This window comes from Tachyglossus aculeatus, chromosome X1, assembly GCF_015852505.1.
Source record: "Tachyglossus aculeatus isolate mTacAcu1 chromosome X1, mTacAcu1.pri, whole genome shotgun sequence".
Classification (NCBI taxonomy): domain Eukaryota; kingdom Metazoa; phylum Chordata; class Mammalia; order Monotremata; family Tachyglossidae; genus Tachyglossus; species Tachyglossus aculeatus.
In genome coordinates, this window is record NC_052101.1 from 97176393 (window position 1) to 97189562 (window position 13170).

General features: G+C 45.8%; 1 protein-coding gene across 6 annotated transcripts in view; it reads left to right on the top strand.

Moving 5' to 3' along the window:
* The window catches only part of SRGAP3 (SLIT-ROBO Rho GTPase activating protein 3), a 319900-nt gene that overhangs the window by 141947 nt on the left and 164783 nt on the right, over positions 1 to 13170 (top strand). For all 6 annotated transcript variants that reach the window (XM_038771992.1, XM_038771993.1, XM_038771994.1 and 3 more), the window contains exon 2: positions 11364 to 11559. In XM_038771992.1, the coding sequence (XP_038627920.1) occupies positions 11364 to 11559 (196 nt within the window). The remainder of the gene's footprint in view (positions 1 to 11363; positions 11560 to 13170) is intronic.

Consider the following 13170-nt stretch of genomic DNA (forward strand, 5'->3'; position numbering starts at 1 on the left):
TCCTCACAGAGGAGTAATTACTTTTGCCTGGCTGCCGCTGACTCTACATTCCAACCCCAGAGTGGCAAAACTACTTACCCAGGAATGTGCGTTGTTTGGCTGAAATCAGAAGCCCAACAGATAACTAAACACACAACAACAGCAGCAGCAAGTGAGGACCAGCAAATGAGGGAATCTGATGCCTGCTGTGAACTGAGGATGTGAGGCGTGGAGGGAGTTTGGCCTGGGAGTTGAGGAGTGCCTTCTCTACTGTGGCCTCTTCCGTTGTTCCATCAGCTGCCTTTCTGGCTGCATTTCTTGCTGCACAGCAGTCATAACATGGATGCTATCCCTAACCAGCAAGACATTATTTTCCTCTATTGGAACTGGGATCCTGGGTTTCCCTGGTTATTGTTCTTGCTTCTCCCACCCTCTCCCTTCCAAATACATTTCCTTCTTGGAGAAGTTTTTAGTTTTTGTTTCTAAACTGAAGCCCACAAAATAAGGGTTTGAATTTCAGAACCTGGCCAGCAACTAACATAGTTTAGGTCCCTTACCAGTCGGTGGTTAGCACTTGGAAATGGATCCATCCTGAAACACATCTTAGCCCCGTGGGTCCTGAAAGGGAAAGAGCTCCAGACCTGGGTAGGAGGGGTTGCTTTGGAAAGCATTGGTTGTGGGTTGGGTTGGCTCACCCCGAGGCCATCCAAAGGGTTTTGGCACCTCTTGAAGTGTAGAATGAAATGTGTTGACTCAAGAGCTGACTCCACTTTTTTGTCTTTTGGGGCTGACCTTTGAAAGGGCAAGGTCAGGGCAAGAGTGTCTGTGGAGCTCAGGCTATGGTATTTGGGGCCTGCCATGCTCTTCCTCCCTCTCTCCCCTCCTGTAACTTCCCCTTGGTCAGTCAGTTTAGCCCCTCCTCTCTTCCCCACCCCTATCTAGTCCTGTCTGAACACTGTCCTGGTAAAGAATACTGGGAGTGTAGCATGGCAAGAACCAATAATAGTAATAATAATGATGGCATTTATTAAGCGCTTACTATGTGCAAAGCACTGTTCTAAGCGCTGGGGAGGTTACAAGGTGATCAGGTTGTCCCACGGGGGACTCACAGTCTTCATCCCCATTTTACAGATGAGGGAACTGAGATCCAGAGAAGTTAAGTGACTTGCCCAAAGTCACACAGCTGACATTTGGCAGAGCCGGGATTTGAACCCATGACCTCTGACTCCAAAGCCCAGGCTCTTTCCACTGAGCCATGCTGCTTCTCAATAGAGACAAAGAGGAGTGGGTGGCAAGGGACAGTTGTTCCCAACTTCATTTGGAATGTAAAGACATATGGAACAGCCTTCTGACTGAGACCCTTCCCCATCAGGGCACTGTAGGGTGCCATCTGATCCCCACCCTTTTCACCCTTTAAATGAGGAGAGACTGGTCCAGGACTGCCACAGGGCTAGTGAAAGTTATTCTGGGAATGACATGGAACTATGATGCCCCCACAAGGATTCTTTAGTCGAAACCTGTCTGCTGTGTGACCTTGGGCAAGTTACTTAACTTCTCTGTGCCTCAATTCATCTGTAAAATGGGCCTTAAGACTGTTTGAGCCCCATGTGGGATATGGACCATGTCCAACGTCATTAGCCTGTATCTACAGTGCTTTGTACAGTGCCTGGCACAGAGTAAGTGCTCAACAAATACCAATTAAAAGAATCAAAACAAAATTTATAATGTCCCTCACCTGGGCCTCTTGGTTTTAGGCTGGGGGTGGGGTGGGGTTTCAACTCTGTTCGTTTCATGTTCAAGTCTGTTTTACTCTTGTGGACTCTGACCACTGGAACATTAGCAACAGAAAAACTAATGGCTCTTGGTGGTGAGGAATCACACACACTTAATTCCTCTAGTGAATCAACAAAAAGGGGGAGGCTAGAAACCTCAGGCTGTGCTACAGTTGGCATCCTGCTTAACTTTATTGTAATTTAGCATCCTGCTACTGGAAATAGATCCCCTACAGGCCCTACCCTTTCCACACAGACCATACCCCTTTGTCTCTTACATCACTGTGCATGCTACCTTTATAATTGGGTACTTCCAGTCACCTGATGGTATTTCTTGAGGGCTTACCCTATGTAGAGCACTGTACTAAGCATTTGGGAGAGTACAGTGGAGTTGATAGACATGATCCCTACTCTCAAGGAGTTTAGTTGGGGAGACAGGTATTAAATTACAGGTAAGGTTAACAGCCGAGTATAAAGATATGTTTATAGGTGCTGTGGGGGTGGGGTGAGTACCCAAGTGCTTAGTGGGTGGAACTAAATGTGTGGGAGAGGCATTAGGGAGGGGAAAAAAGGGTGAGGGTGATGAAATCCTAGTTAGGGAATGCTTCCTGGAGGAGAGATTACTAGGGCTTTGAGAATGGGGGAAATGGTGGCAGTCTGTTGGCTATGAAGTGGGAGGGAGAAACACACCTTGAAATCCAACCTCTCTCCATCCACATGCACAACAAACTTTACTTTTATTCTACCTCCCTTTACATCCCTTTGGTTGTCAAACAAGCCCACTGTAAATCTACTCCGATCTGACCTTCTGTTCCATGCCGTAGTGAGGATGCTGCTCCTAGTTTCTGGTGACTTCCAGCCTATAGGGTGGTTCCGCATCTGTGGCTTTTACCCCGTCAGTTTTTTGCTAGTTGCCCAATAGTCACACTCTAATACACCCCACACATCCAGTCCATCACCAAAACCTGCCGGTCTCACCTCCACAACATTTCCAAGATCTGCCATTTCCCCTCCATCCAAACTGCTACCTTGCTGGTTCAGTCTCTCATCCTGTCCCGACTGGATTACTGCATCAGCCTCCTCTCTGATCTCCTGTCCTCCTGTCTCTCCCCACTTCAGTCTACCCTTCACTCTGTTACCTGGATTATCTTTGTAAAGAAACGCTCTGGGCATGTCACTACCCTCCTGAAAAATCTCCAGTGGTTGCCTGTCAACCTACGAATCAGGCAAAAACTCCTCACTCTCGGCTTCAAGGCTCTCCATCACCTCGCCCCCTCCTACCTCACCTCCCTTCTCTCCTTCTACAGCCCGGCCTGCACCTTCTACTCCTCTGACGCTAACCTCCTCACTGTGCCTCATTCTCGCCTGTCCCGCTGTCGACCCCTGGCCCACGTCCTTCCCCTGGCCTGGAATGCCCTCCCTCCACACCTCTGCCAAACTAGCTTTCTTCCTCTTTTCAAAGCCCTACTGAGAGCTCACCTCCTCCAGGAGGCCTTGCCAGACCAAGTCCCCTTTTTCCTTTCCTCCTTCCATCTCCTTCATGCCCCCCCACCCTACAGCACTTGTATATATTTGTACATATTTATGACTCTATTTATTTTACTTGTACATATTTACTACTCTATTTTATTAATGATGTGCATATAGCTATAATTCTATTTATTCTGATGGTTTTGACACCTGTCTACTTGTTTTGTTTTATTCTCTGTCTCCCCCTTCTAGACTGTGAGCCCATTATTGGGTAGGGACTGTCTGTATATGTTGCCAATTTGTACTGCCAAGCATTTAGTACAGTGCCCTGAACACAGTAAGCGCTCAATAAATACGATTGAATGAATGAATGAGTGTGTGAGAAACCCTGCCTTCCATGAGGCATTTCTTTCCTTCCCATCTGGGATGTATGGAAAATGGTGCTGGCCGGTTCCCAAATAGCCGTCGAGCCTTCCGTGATTCTCATGCCAAGGGTGTCTAGTGAGCTGGAAATGAAGTATAGGCTATAGGGCACTCCCAAATGACTCTAGAGCTAATTCTGAATTAGTAAAACATTTTGGAGGCTGGTCCATTCTTTGAACTTATTGGCAAAGCTGGCCTTACAGGAAGGCCCATCTCTCTTTCTTTTGTAGTGGAATTTGTTCTTTCATCCTTGGATGAAACTGCATTTGTTCCTTCTACCTCCATGCCTCACTTGGGATTGGAGTTGTCTGAGCTTTCCTGGAATGCTAGGATGGGGCTGAGTTTGCCTCAGCGGGCAACATCCTGGGGAGCCCTTTGTCTCTGACATCCATCTCAACTCTTCATGGGTGGTTGGCATAAGCAAGGGCGAGTTAGGCAGCTGTCAGTACGGATGCATGTTCTCTGGGTGGCAGCCAGAGCTCCCAGCAGGCTGCTTTATGAGAGGCTTCCCTCTGCCTCAGGTCCCCAGAATATTGTCCTTTCGAGAGGCGGCAGTAGAGTTGGCAGCGTCCCCTGTCAGCTTGGGGCTGGTTGGTGAATTGACTGTGCTCTTAGCTGATGTTTGGCTAACTGTGTACTTTGGGATTAGGTAGGAGATGGAGAACTCTTATCTCATCTTCCTCTAGTAGTAATAATTGTGGTATTTGTTAAGTGCTTTCTGTGCGCAAAGCACTGTATTAAGCGCTGGGGTAGCAAATCGGGTTGGACGCAGTCCCTGTCCTGCATGCAACAGATGAGGGTAACAAGGCACAGAGAAATGAAGTGATTTGCCCAAGGTCATACAGCAGACACGTGGCAGAGCTGAAATTAGAACCCATGACCTTCTGACCTTCTGACAGTCTGACTGTTGACGGCACTACCATCCTTCCCGTCTCACAAGCCCACAACCTTGGTGTCATCCTCGACTCCGCTCTCTCATTCACCCCTCACATCCAAGCCGTCACCAAAACCTGCCGGTCTCAGCTCTGCAACATTGCCAAGATCCGCCCTTTCCTCTCCATCCAAACCGCTACCCTGCTCGTTCAAGCTCTCATCCTATCCCGTCTGGACTACTGCATCAGCCTTCTCTCTGATCTCCCATCCTCATGTCTCTCCCCACTTCAGTCCATACTTCATGCTGCTGCCCGGATTGTCTTTGTCCAGAAACGGTCTGGGCATGTTACTCCCTCCTCAAAAATCTCCAGTGGCTACCAATCAATCTGTGCATCAGGCAGATACTCCTCACCCTGGGCTTCAAGGCTCTCCATCACCTCGCCCCCTCCTACCTCACCTCCCTTCTCTCCTTCTACAGCCCAGGCTGCACCCTCCGCTCCTCTGCCGCTAATCTCCTCACCGTGCCTCGTTCTCGCCTGTCCCGCCATCGACCCCCAGCCCACGTCATCCCCCTGGCCTGGAATGCCCTCCCTCTGCCCATCTGCCAAGCTAGCTCTCTTCCTCCCTTCAAGGCCCTACTGAGAGCTCACCTCCTCCAGGAGGCCTTCCCAGACTGAGCCCCCTCCTTCCTCTTCCCCTCGTCCCCCTCTCCATCCCCACCGTCTTACTTCCTTCCCTTCCCCACAGCACCTGTATATATGTATATGTTTGTACATATTTATTACTCTATTGATTTATTTTACTTGTACATATCTATTCTATTTTATTTTGTTAATATGTTTGGTTTTGTTCTCTGTCTCCCCCTTCTAGACTGTGAGCCCACTGTTGGGTAGGGACTGTCTCTATATGTTGCCAACTTGTACTTCCCAAGTGCTTAGTACAGTGCTCTGCACACAGTAAGCGCTCAATAAATACGATTGATTGATTGATTGATTTCCAGGTCCGTGCTCTATCCACTATGCCATGCTGCATCTCCATGGATGGAGACATGATTTTGGTGAAAGGCAAAAAACAAACACTGCCACACTGAGGCCTCTGAGAAACAGCATGATCTAGTGAAAAGAGCACAGCTCCAGGAGGTGGGAGACCTGGGTTCTAATTCCATCTCTGCTACTTGCCTGCTCTGTGACCTTGTGCAAGTCACTTAACTTCTCTGCGTCTGTTTCCTGAACTGTGAAACGGAGGTAAAATACCTGTTCTCCCTCCACCTTAGATTGTGAATCCTATGTGACATACTACCTGATGGTCATGTACCTACCTCAAGTGCTTACTTGGTATATCGTAAATGCCCAACAAATATCATTATTGATAAACACTCAGTAGATCACTGGCCCCGTGGTCAGTTTGGGTCATCACTTTGTTTTTGAGAGTTTTTTTTAAATGGTATTTAAGTGCTTACTATGTGTCAAACACTGTTCTAAGTGCTGAGGTAGGTACAAGTTGATTAGGACAGACACAGTCCCTGTCCCGCATGGGGCTCACAGTCTGAGAGAGAACAGATATTTAATCCCCATTTTACAGTTGAGGAAACAGAGGCAGAGAGAAGTTAAGTGACTTGCTCAAGGTCACACAGCAAGGAGTTTGCAGAGCCGGGATTAGAACCCAGGTCTTCTGAGTCCCAGACCCATGCTCTCTCCACCAGGCTATGCTGCTTTCCCAATCTGCTGCAGTCAGATTCAAATTAAACAGAGCAGGAATGAGAAGACTGAGATGTGGTTGGTTGGTGTTAATTATCTTGAGAAACTCATTGATGAGATGGCCTGCCCAGATCCTAGCTCCCAAACAGCAATGCCCTCTCAAGCCAATGCAAACTGACTGACTTTTTGGATTTGGCCTGATTTTTAGATCCATGTGATTGTGGCAATGAGATCATTTGACATGCTCTGAGAAGACTCAGCACTAAGCATCCCTCTCCACCATCCCTACCCTTCATTCCTTCATTGGGCTGAGGAAACCCTATTCTTTAGAGGAGGGTGAAGTTGGGCCTTTGGATGTTGCCAATGAATCCTGAGGCCAGAATGCAGGTTTCCCTCCAAAAGACAAATCCCATTTCTTCTGCATCTCCTCTTCTTTCTTCAGTTTTACTCTTAGATGCTGCTAAAATTTTGTTATGGGTACAGCTTGGGAGAATGACAACTTAACCAAATCTGTGTCTTGGGAGCAATAACTTTTTCTGAGCCTATTTTTTGTTCAAAAGGAGCAATTTGGCAGGGAGTTGTAAATAAAGATGTGGGCAATTAAAACCCCATCTCAATTAAAATAACACAGGAGATATGGTGTAGTTTAATTCTGTATGCTATTTCTCTGCTGTAAATGTGTTCCTCTAATAGACTGTAGCAATTTAAGAAGTTCTTGCCTGGGAAATGCTGGATTAAACCCCTTCATGAGTTCTCTCTTTCTCCCTCTCCTTCTCCCTCTCCCTCAACGACCTTCAAGCCATACCTCATTCTCAATTTTTTCCTCATCTCCAAGCCATTGTGCATGCCTTTTCCCCCTACATTCATTCATTCAGTCATATTTATTGAGCACTTTCTGTGTGTGGAGCACTTTACTAAGCACTTGAGAGAGTACAGTACAGCAGTAAGCAGTCACATTCCCTCCCCACAATGGGCCCACAGTCTAGAGTTGGGGAGGCAGACATCAATACAAGTAAATAAAGTAATAGATGTGTACATATGTGCTGTGGGCCTTGAATGGGGGGGAAGAGCTAAGGGAGCAAGTCAGGGTGATGCAGAAAAAGGGAGTGGGAGATGAAGGAAAGTGGGGCTTAGTCTGAGAAGGCCTCTTGGATGAGATGTGCCTTCAATAAGGCTTTGAAGGGAAGGAGAGTAATTTTCTGTCAGATTTGAGGAGGGAGGGTGTTCGAGGCCAGAGGCAGGACCTGGGCTAGGGGTTTGTGGAATTCCCTCCTTCCCCATCTGCTAAATTACTTCCCTACCTTAAAGTCCTCCTCCAACAAACACCTCCCTGATCAGGTCATCCCATTAGCTATCTTTAGCACTTCTGTGTATACCAGCGTAGTTATTCCACTTATGTTTCATTTATTTATTTGTTTTTCTTTACTTTTGTGGTTACCAGTGTAGCCCTTTGATCCCCAGTGTATGAAGACCATCTGTGTCTGCCTGTCAAGCTGAATATGACTTTTCCCTCTTTCCACCTCCTTCCTTCTCCCCCTCAACTTTCTCAAGTGTTTAAGCTATAATAATGAACCAGGGCCCCCATAGGTCATCTTGACCATCCTCTTGCACCATGAAGATCTGAATGCCCATGACAGTCAGCACAACTTTATCTAGATAACAACAAAGATTACTTAAAGGGAAAGAAAACTCTTCACCACATGTTTAAAGGTCTGTTTCCCCTGTGCTCCTTCACCCCCTGCTCATGTTGCCACAGATGTGAGGTTGCTGCCTCAGTCAGAAACAAGTTCCATGAATAGGCTCAGCGAGACCTACTTCTTTCCCTTATCCACTCTCAAGAACTGTTCCAAGAATCAGTCCTATTGTAGAGATTTACAGCCTCTGAGTCATTTATGTAAGAGTAGGAGAAATGGAAGGGGAGGGAAGGGACATACTTGGTTGTCTCCCAATGCAAGATAGAAATTCTGCTGGATTCAATGAGGAAAAGGATGCATGGCTTTTACATTTGTAACAGGATGCTCTCATGTAATGGGCTCTGTTCTCCCCTCTGCCTAGAGAAATGCATATATCCCGGGAGTGGAGATGGGAAGCACCCTCCACCCAGGCTTCCCACCTAGGGGAAGGGGGGAATGTAATTGCTGTGAGCTGGAATGTTGGGTGCAGCTTTCCCAATGTACAAATTTTTGAGCAGTCAGAGAACATTCCCAGGAGAGCCTAGGCCAGCAGGGTACTAGAGAAGCAGCGTGGCTCAGTGGAAAGAGCATGGGCTTTGGAGTCAGAGGTCATGGGTTCAGATCCCAGCTCTGCCAATTGTCAGCTGTGTGACTTTGGGCAAGTCACTTCTCTGTGTCTGTTACCTCATCTGTAAAATGGGGATTAAGACTGTAAGCCCCCCATGGGATAACCTGATCACCATGTAACCTCCCCAGTGCTTAGAACAGTGCTTTGCACATAGTAAGCGCTTAATAAATGCTATCATTATTATTAGGGAAGTCTGCTTCTCCCCTGTGGAACAGAGATGTGGGCTCATATTTCATGACTGAATTGGAAGGTGTAAGGAGTGTGATGATGGGTCAATCAGTAGTATTTATTGAGCACTAACTGTGTGCAGAGCACTGAACTAAGCGCTTGAGAGACTACAGTACAGCAGAGTAGACAGGCATGTTGTCTGCCCACAACAAGCTTACATTTTAGAAGTGGAGACAGACATTAATAAAATAAACAATTCATAATTTATAGATATGTACATAAATGCTAAGGGTGGAGTGGATACCAAATGCCCAGAGGTCACAGATCCAAAGTGCACAGATGACACAGAAGGGAGAGGGAGCTGAGGAAAAGAGGGCTTAATGGGTAAAGGACTCTTGGAGGAGTTGTGATCTTAATAAGGCTTTGAAGCTGGGGAGAGTGGTGGTCTGGTGTATGAGGGGACAGGAGTTCTAGGCCGGAGGGAGGATGTGGGAAAGGGGTCAGTGGAGAAATAATTATAATCGTGGTATTTGAGTGCTTAGTATGTCCCAAGCACTGTACTAAGTGCTGGGATGGATACAAGATCATCAAGTCCTACATGGGGCTCACAGTCTAAGTATGAGGGAGAACAGGTATCGAATTCCCATTTTACAGAGGAGGGAACTGAGGCACAGAGAAGTTAAGTGACTTGCCCAAGGTCACACAGCAGATAAGTGGCAGAGCTGGGGTTAGAACCTAGGTCCTCTGACTCCCAGGCCTGGACTCTTTCCACTTAGACCATGCTGCTTCTCATAGGCCACACTGCTTCTTATTAAAGAGATCGGGGCACAGTGAGCAAGGTAGGTCCAAGTGGTGGGGTAACCAGTACTCTGGAGATCAGTTTTTGAGTTCTCCACTATGACCAGAAGAGAACTTGGAAACCCATAAAAGGGTTGAAGTTCAGTTGACATGACTTCAAGCTAGTTTACCTGTGTTGAATTGGCTGGAGTCTTCCAAGTCAGCAACGGGGTGCTGCTGTTAGAAAACCGATCATGCTACTGAGAAGAGTAGTGGGAGTAGAGCAGGTAGAATCTGTAGATGCTCTTCCCACTCACTGTAGAATCAGCGAGACCCCTGATACAGCTGTTCAGTTTGTGGCTCCCAAGTTTGAGTTAGGTGGAGAATTTAAATAGAGGGTAATTACCAAAGTGATGAAAGTGGAAAGGTAAGCGCTGTATAGGACTAGATGGCCTGGGTTGATTTCATAATTATCTTCAAGAACCATTAACATGAAGAATAGGAGCAACAAATATGCCCAAATTATAGCAAGAGGGATTTAGATTAGCATTGAAGGAATTTTGTGGGGGTTGCAAGGCTGTGTAACAGATTTAGTTGGTAAAATCCCCTTTCCTGATGATCTTGAGGAATAGGACCAGTGACCAACTGCCTGTGATTATTTTTAGGACAATCCTGCCAGGAACACTGCCTGATGCAAAATGGCTCTATAGTTCTGCCTCATGAGAATGACCATCTTATTGGATTGGCTAAAGCCTTTGGGTTATTCATCATTACTGCCAAATCCAGAAAGATGTTGAGGAGAAGGAAAATGGCATTTTCTTAGCTTCTCATGTAGGTGATTTTTTAAAAATTAGGATCCAGGAATAACAGAATGTTAAAAAAAAATGTCAACTTCTAGGATCCTTTGACCCAGGCATCTCAACTGAGTTCTGAATCGGACTTGTTGAATTGGCATTCAGATGAATATTTAGCCTACGTTCTCCCAGCTTTTCATATTTATTGTTTATTGTTGTTTCAGAGAAGCTATGGAAATAATTCAGAACTGGAACTTTATATTGAAAACTTGTGTCTTTTACTTCTCTTATGTTCACAAGCCTTGAGTACAAAGTTCAGCACACAGTAGTTGCTCAATTGGTCCTGTTGATGATGGTATGATATTTCACCAACCATTCATGGACTTCTGTGCTCCTCCAGTCAAGTAGCAAGTTTGCACCAACCAGTTGTTTTTTAGTGAGGAGGCATTGCTGGTTTTCACATTGCTTCCTTATTTTTGTAAAATGCATTGATTTTTGTTCCCCCCTTCTTCAAAAAGATCTTAAGGCACCACATAAATCAATGTGGACAAGCGTATTCCCAAAAAGAATGCAAAAATTGCATTCAGCTAGAGTCAGAGGCCCGTGATATTCAGAACAGTGTGGTGATTAGAACTCTAATCAACTTGCTGAAAGCTGGTCAGATACGGTAGTCTCTGCCATCCTCCTGTTCATTCAGGATGAGTATCAGTGATCATTTAGACAGTGGTAAGCCAAGATAATTTAAATGGCTATGAGCATTTTCTATTTGACTGAAAGGTTTAACAGTGGTAGGTGAAGGGTAGAGGAGTTTATATGTTGTGCTACAGCTCTCCCATGTATGTAGCTGGTTCTAATCTTAGCTCTGCCACTTGTCTGCTATGTGACCTTGAGCAAGTCACTTCACTTTTCTGTGCCTCAGCTCATCTGTAAACTGGGATTGAGACTGTGAGCCCCACGTGGGATGGGGTCTGTCTCTAACCTGATTTGCTTGTATCCATCTCAGCACTTAGTACACTGCCCGGCACATAATAAGCACTTAACAGTTACCATTGTAATTATTATTATTAATAATAATAATTTACCCCTGTCTCCTTCCTTTCTGTCTACAGAGATCCGTACTCAGTTGGTGGAACAGTTCAAATGTCTGGAACAGCAGTCGGAGTCTCGCCTGCAGCTGCTCCAGGACCTCCAGGAGTTCTTCCGTAGGAAGGCTGAGATTGAACTGGAGTACTCCAGGAGCCTCGAGAAACTGGCAGAACGATTTTCCTCCAAAATCCGTAGTTCCCGGGAACACCATCAGTTCAAGTAAGCAAAAGACCGTTGGTCTGGGGCATTGATTTGCTGACACAGTAATTTCCACTGGGGCCAGGAGACTGCACATACTCAGAGCAGCCTTCTGCTTGGTTTTTGGCCTTTTCATTCTAAGATTTTCCATGTTTAAAGGGAAGGGCTCAGCATGGGAAGGCTGCCAGGCAACCGTCACCCTGCTTGGATTCAGTCACCACTGTTTTGGGCTTGGACATCTTTATCTGTCCAAGCTTAACCTTTCTGTGCTTTGGTTTCTTTCTCAGTAAAATACAGGTGATACTACCTCACTCTCCCTATCTCCCTGGGTTGTCTTGAAGACAAAGTGAGATAAGTGATGTGAAGCATTGTGGGAAAAAATAAAGTCCCATACAATTCGAAGGTATTTTTACAATCAATAAAAGTAACCAACGAATGGACTTGAAATTCACCTTTTTCCTTTTCTCCATTCTCTCTCTGAAAGTGGTGTAAGTGATGGGAATCATGAAAGAGAAGGAGGTGACACCAAGAGCTTGAATGAGCCACAAACTGGTTAGGGAACCCCAGGATAATCTAGAGTTGGCCATATTTTGAAAACGTCTTGATACTGTTTTGTACACCTTGTCGAAGGGTTGGCTTCATCTGGCTGCCTATTTTTGTTTGGGCGTTGAATTTTGCAGATTAAGCTCTTTGTGTACAGGGATCCCGTCTACAAACTCTATTGTATTCTCCCATGCGCTTAGTACCGTGCTCTTCACACAGTAAGCACTTAATAAACACCATTGATTGATTAATCATTAAAATATTTATAGCAATTCAACCTCCTGCACCACCTACCAGTCCGTAGACAAGAGAAAGTAACTGCACTGTAGTCTCAGTGTATTCGTCTCTTCCAGTTAACATATAATCCCTGTCAAGTGTCCCCACCTTCCTTCCAATTCATTTTCTTACCTTCAGTCATCCTGCCCAGAGTTTCCTCTGTCTTTCTCTTCCTTTCTCTGTGGACTGATTGTAAACCACACTGATAGAGTAACGTCTCTCTTGGCAACCGTTTTTAGGTATAGGGGATCATCTGCAATTTCCAGTCTGCATCCCTGGAGCCTGATTCCAATCTTGATTGTATCTCTTCCTGCTCCCAGAGATGCTTTATTACTGTCACATTCCCTTTTAAATTGTGAGGTCTGTATAGAATAGGGATGGTGTCTAATTTGATTCTCTTGCATCATCTACCCCAGCACTTAGTAGTACAATGTATTACACATAGTAAAAGGTAGATCAATCAATGAATCAGTAGTATTTATTGAGCACCTCCTGGATGCAGAGCACTGAACTAAGCCCTTGGAGAAGTACAATAAGGTTTGTAGACATGATCCCTGCCCTCAAGAAATGTACCATCTTCCACTATTAAGCAGTGTATCATAATTGAAAGAGCCTAGGCCTGGGAGTCAGAGCATCTGGGTTCCAGTCCCGGCTCTGCCACTTACCTGTTGTGTGTAAATTTGGGCAAGTCACTGAACTTCTCCGTGTCTCAGTTCCCTCATCTGCAAAATGGGGATGTAATACCTGTTCTCCCCCCCCTACTTAGATGGGAGCTCAATGTGGGACCTGATGATCTTTTATCTCCCCCAGCAC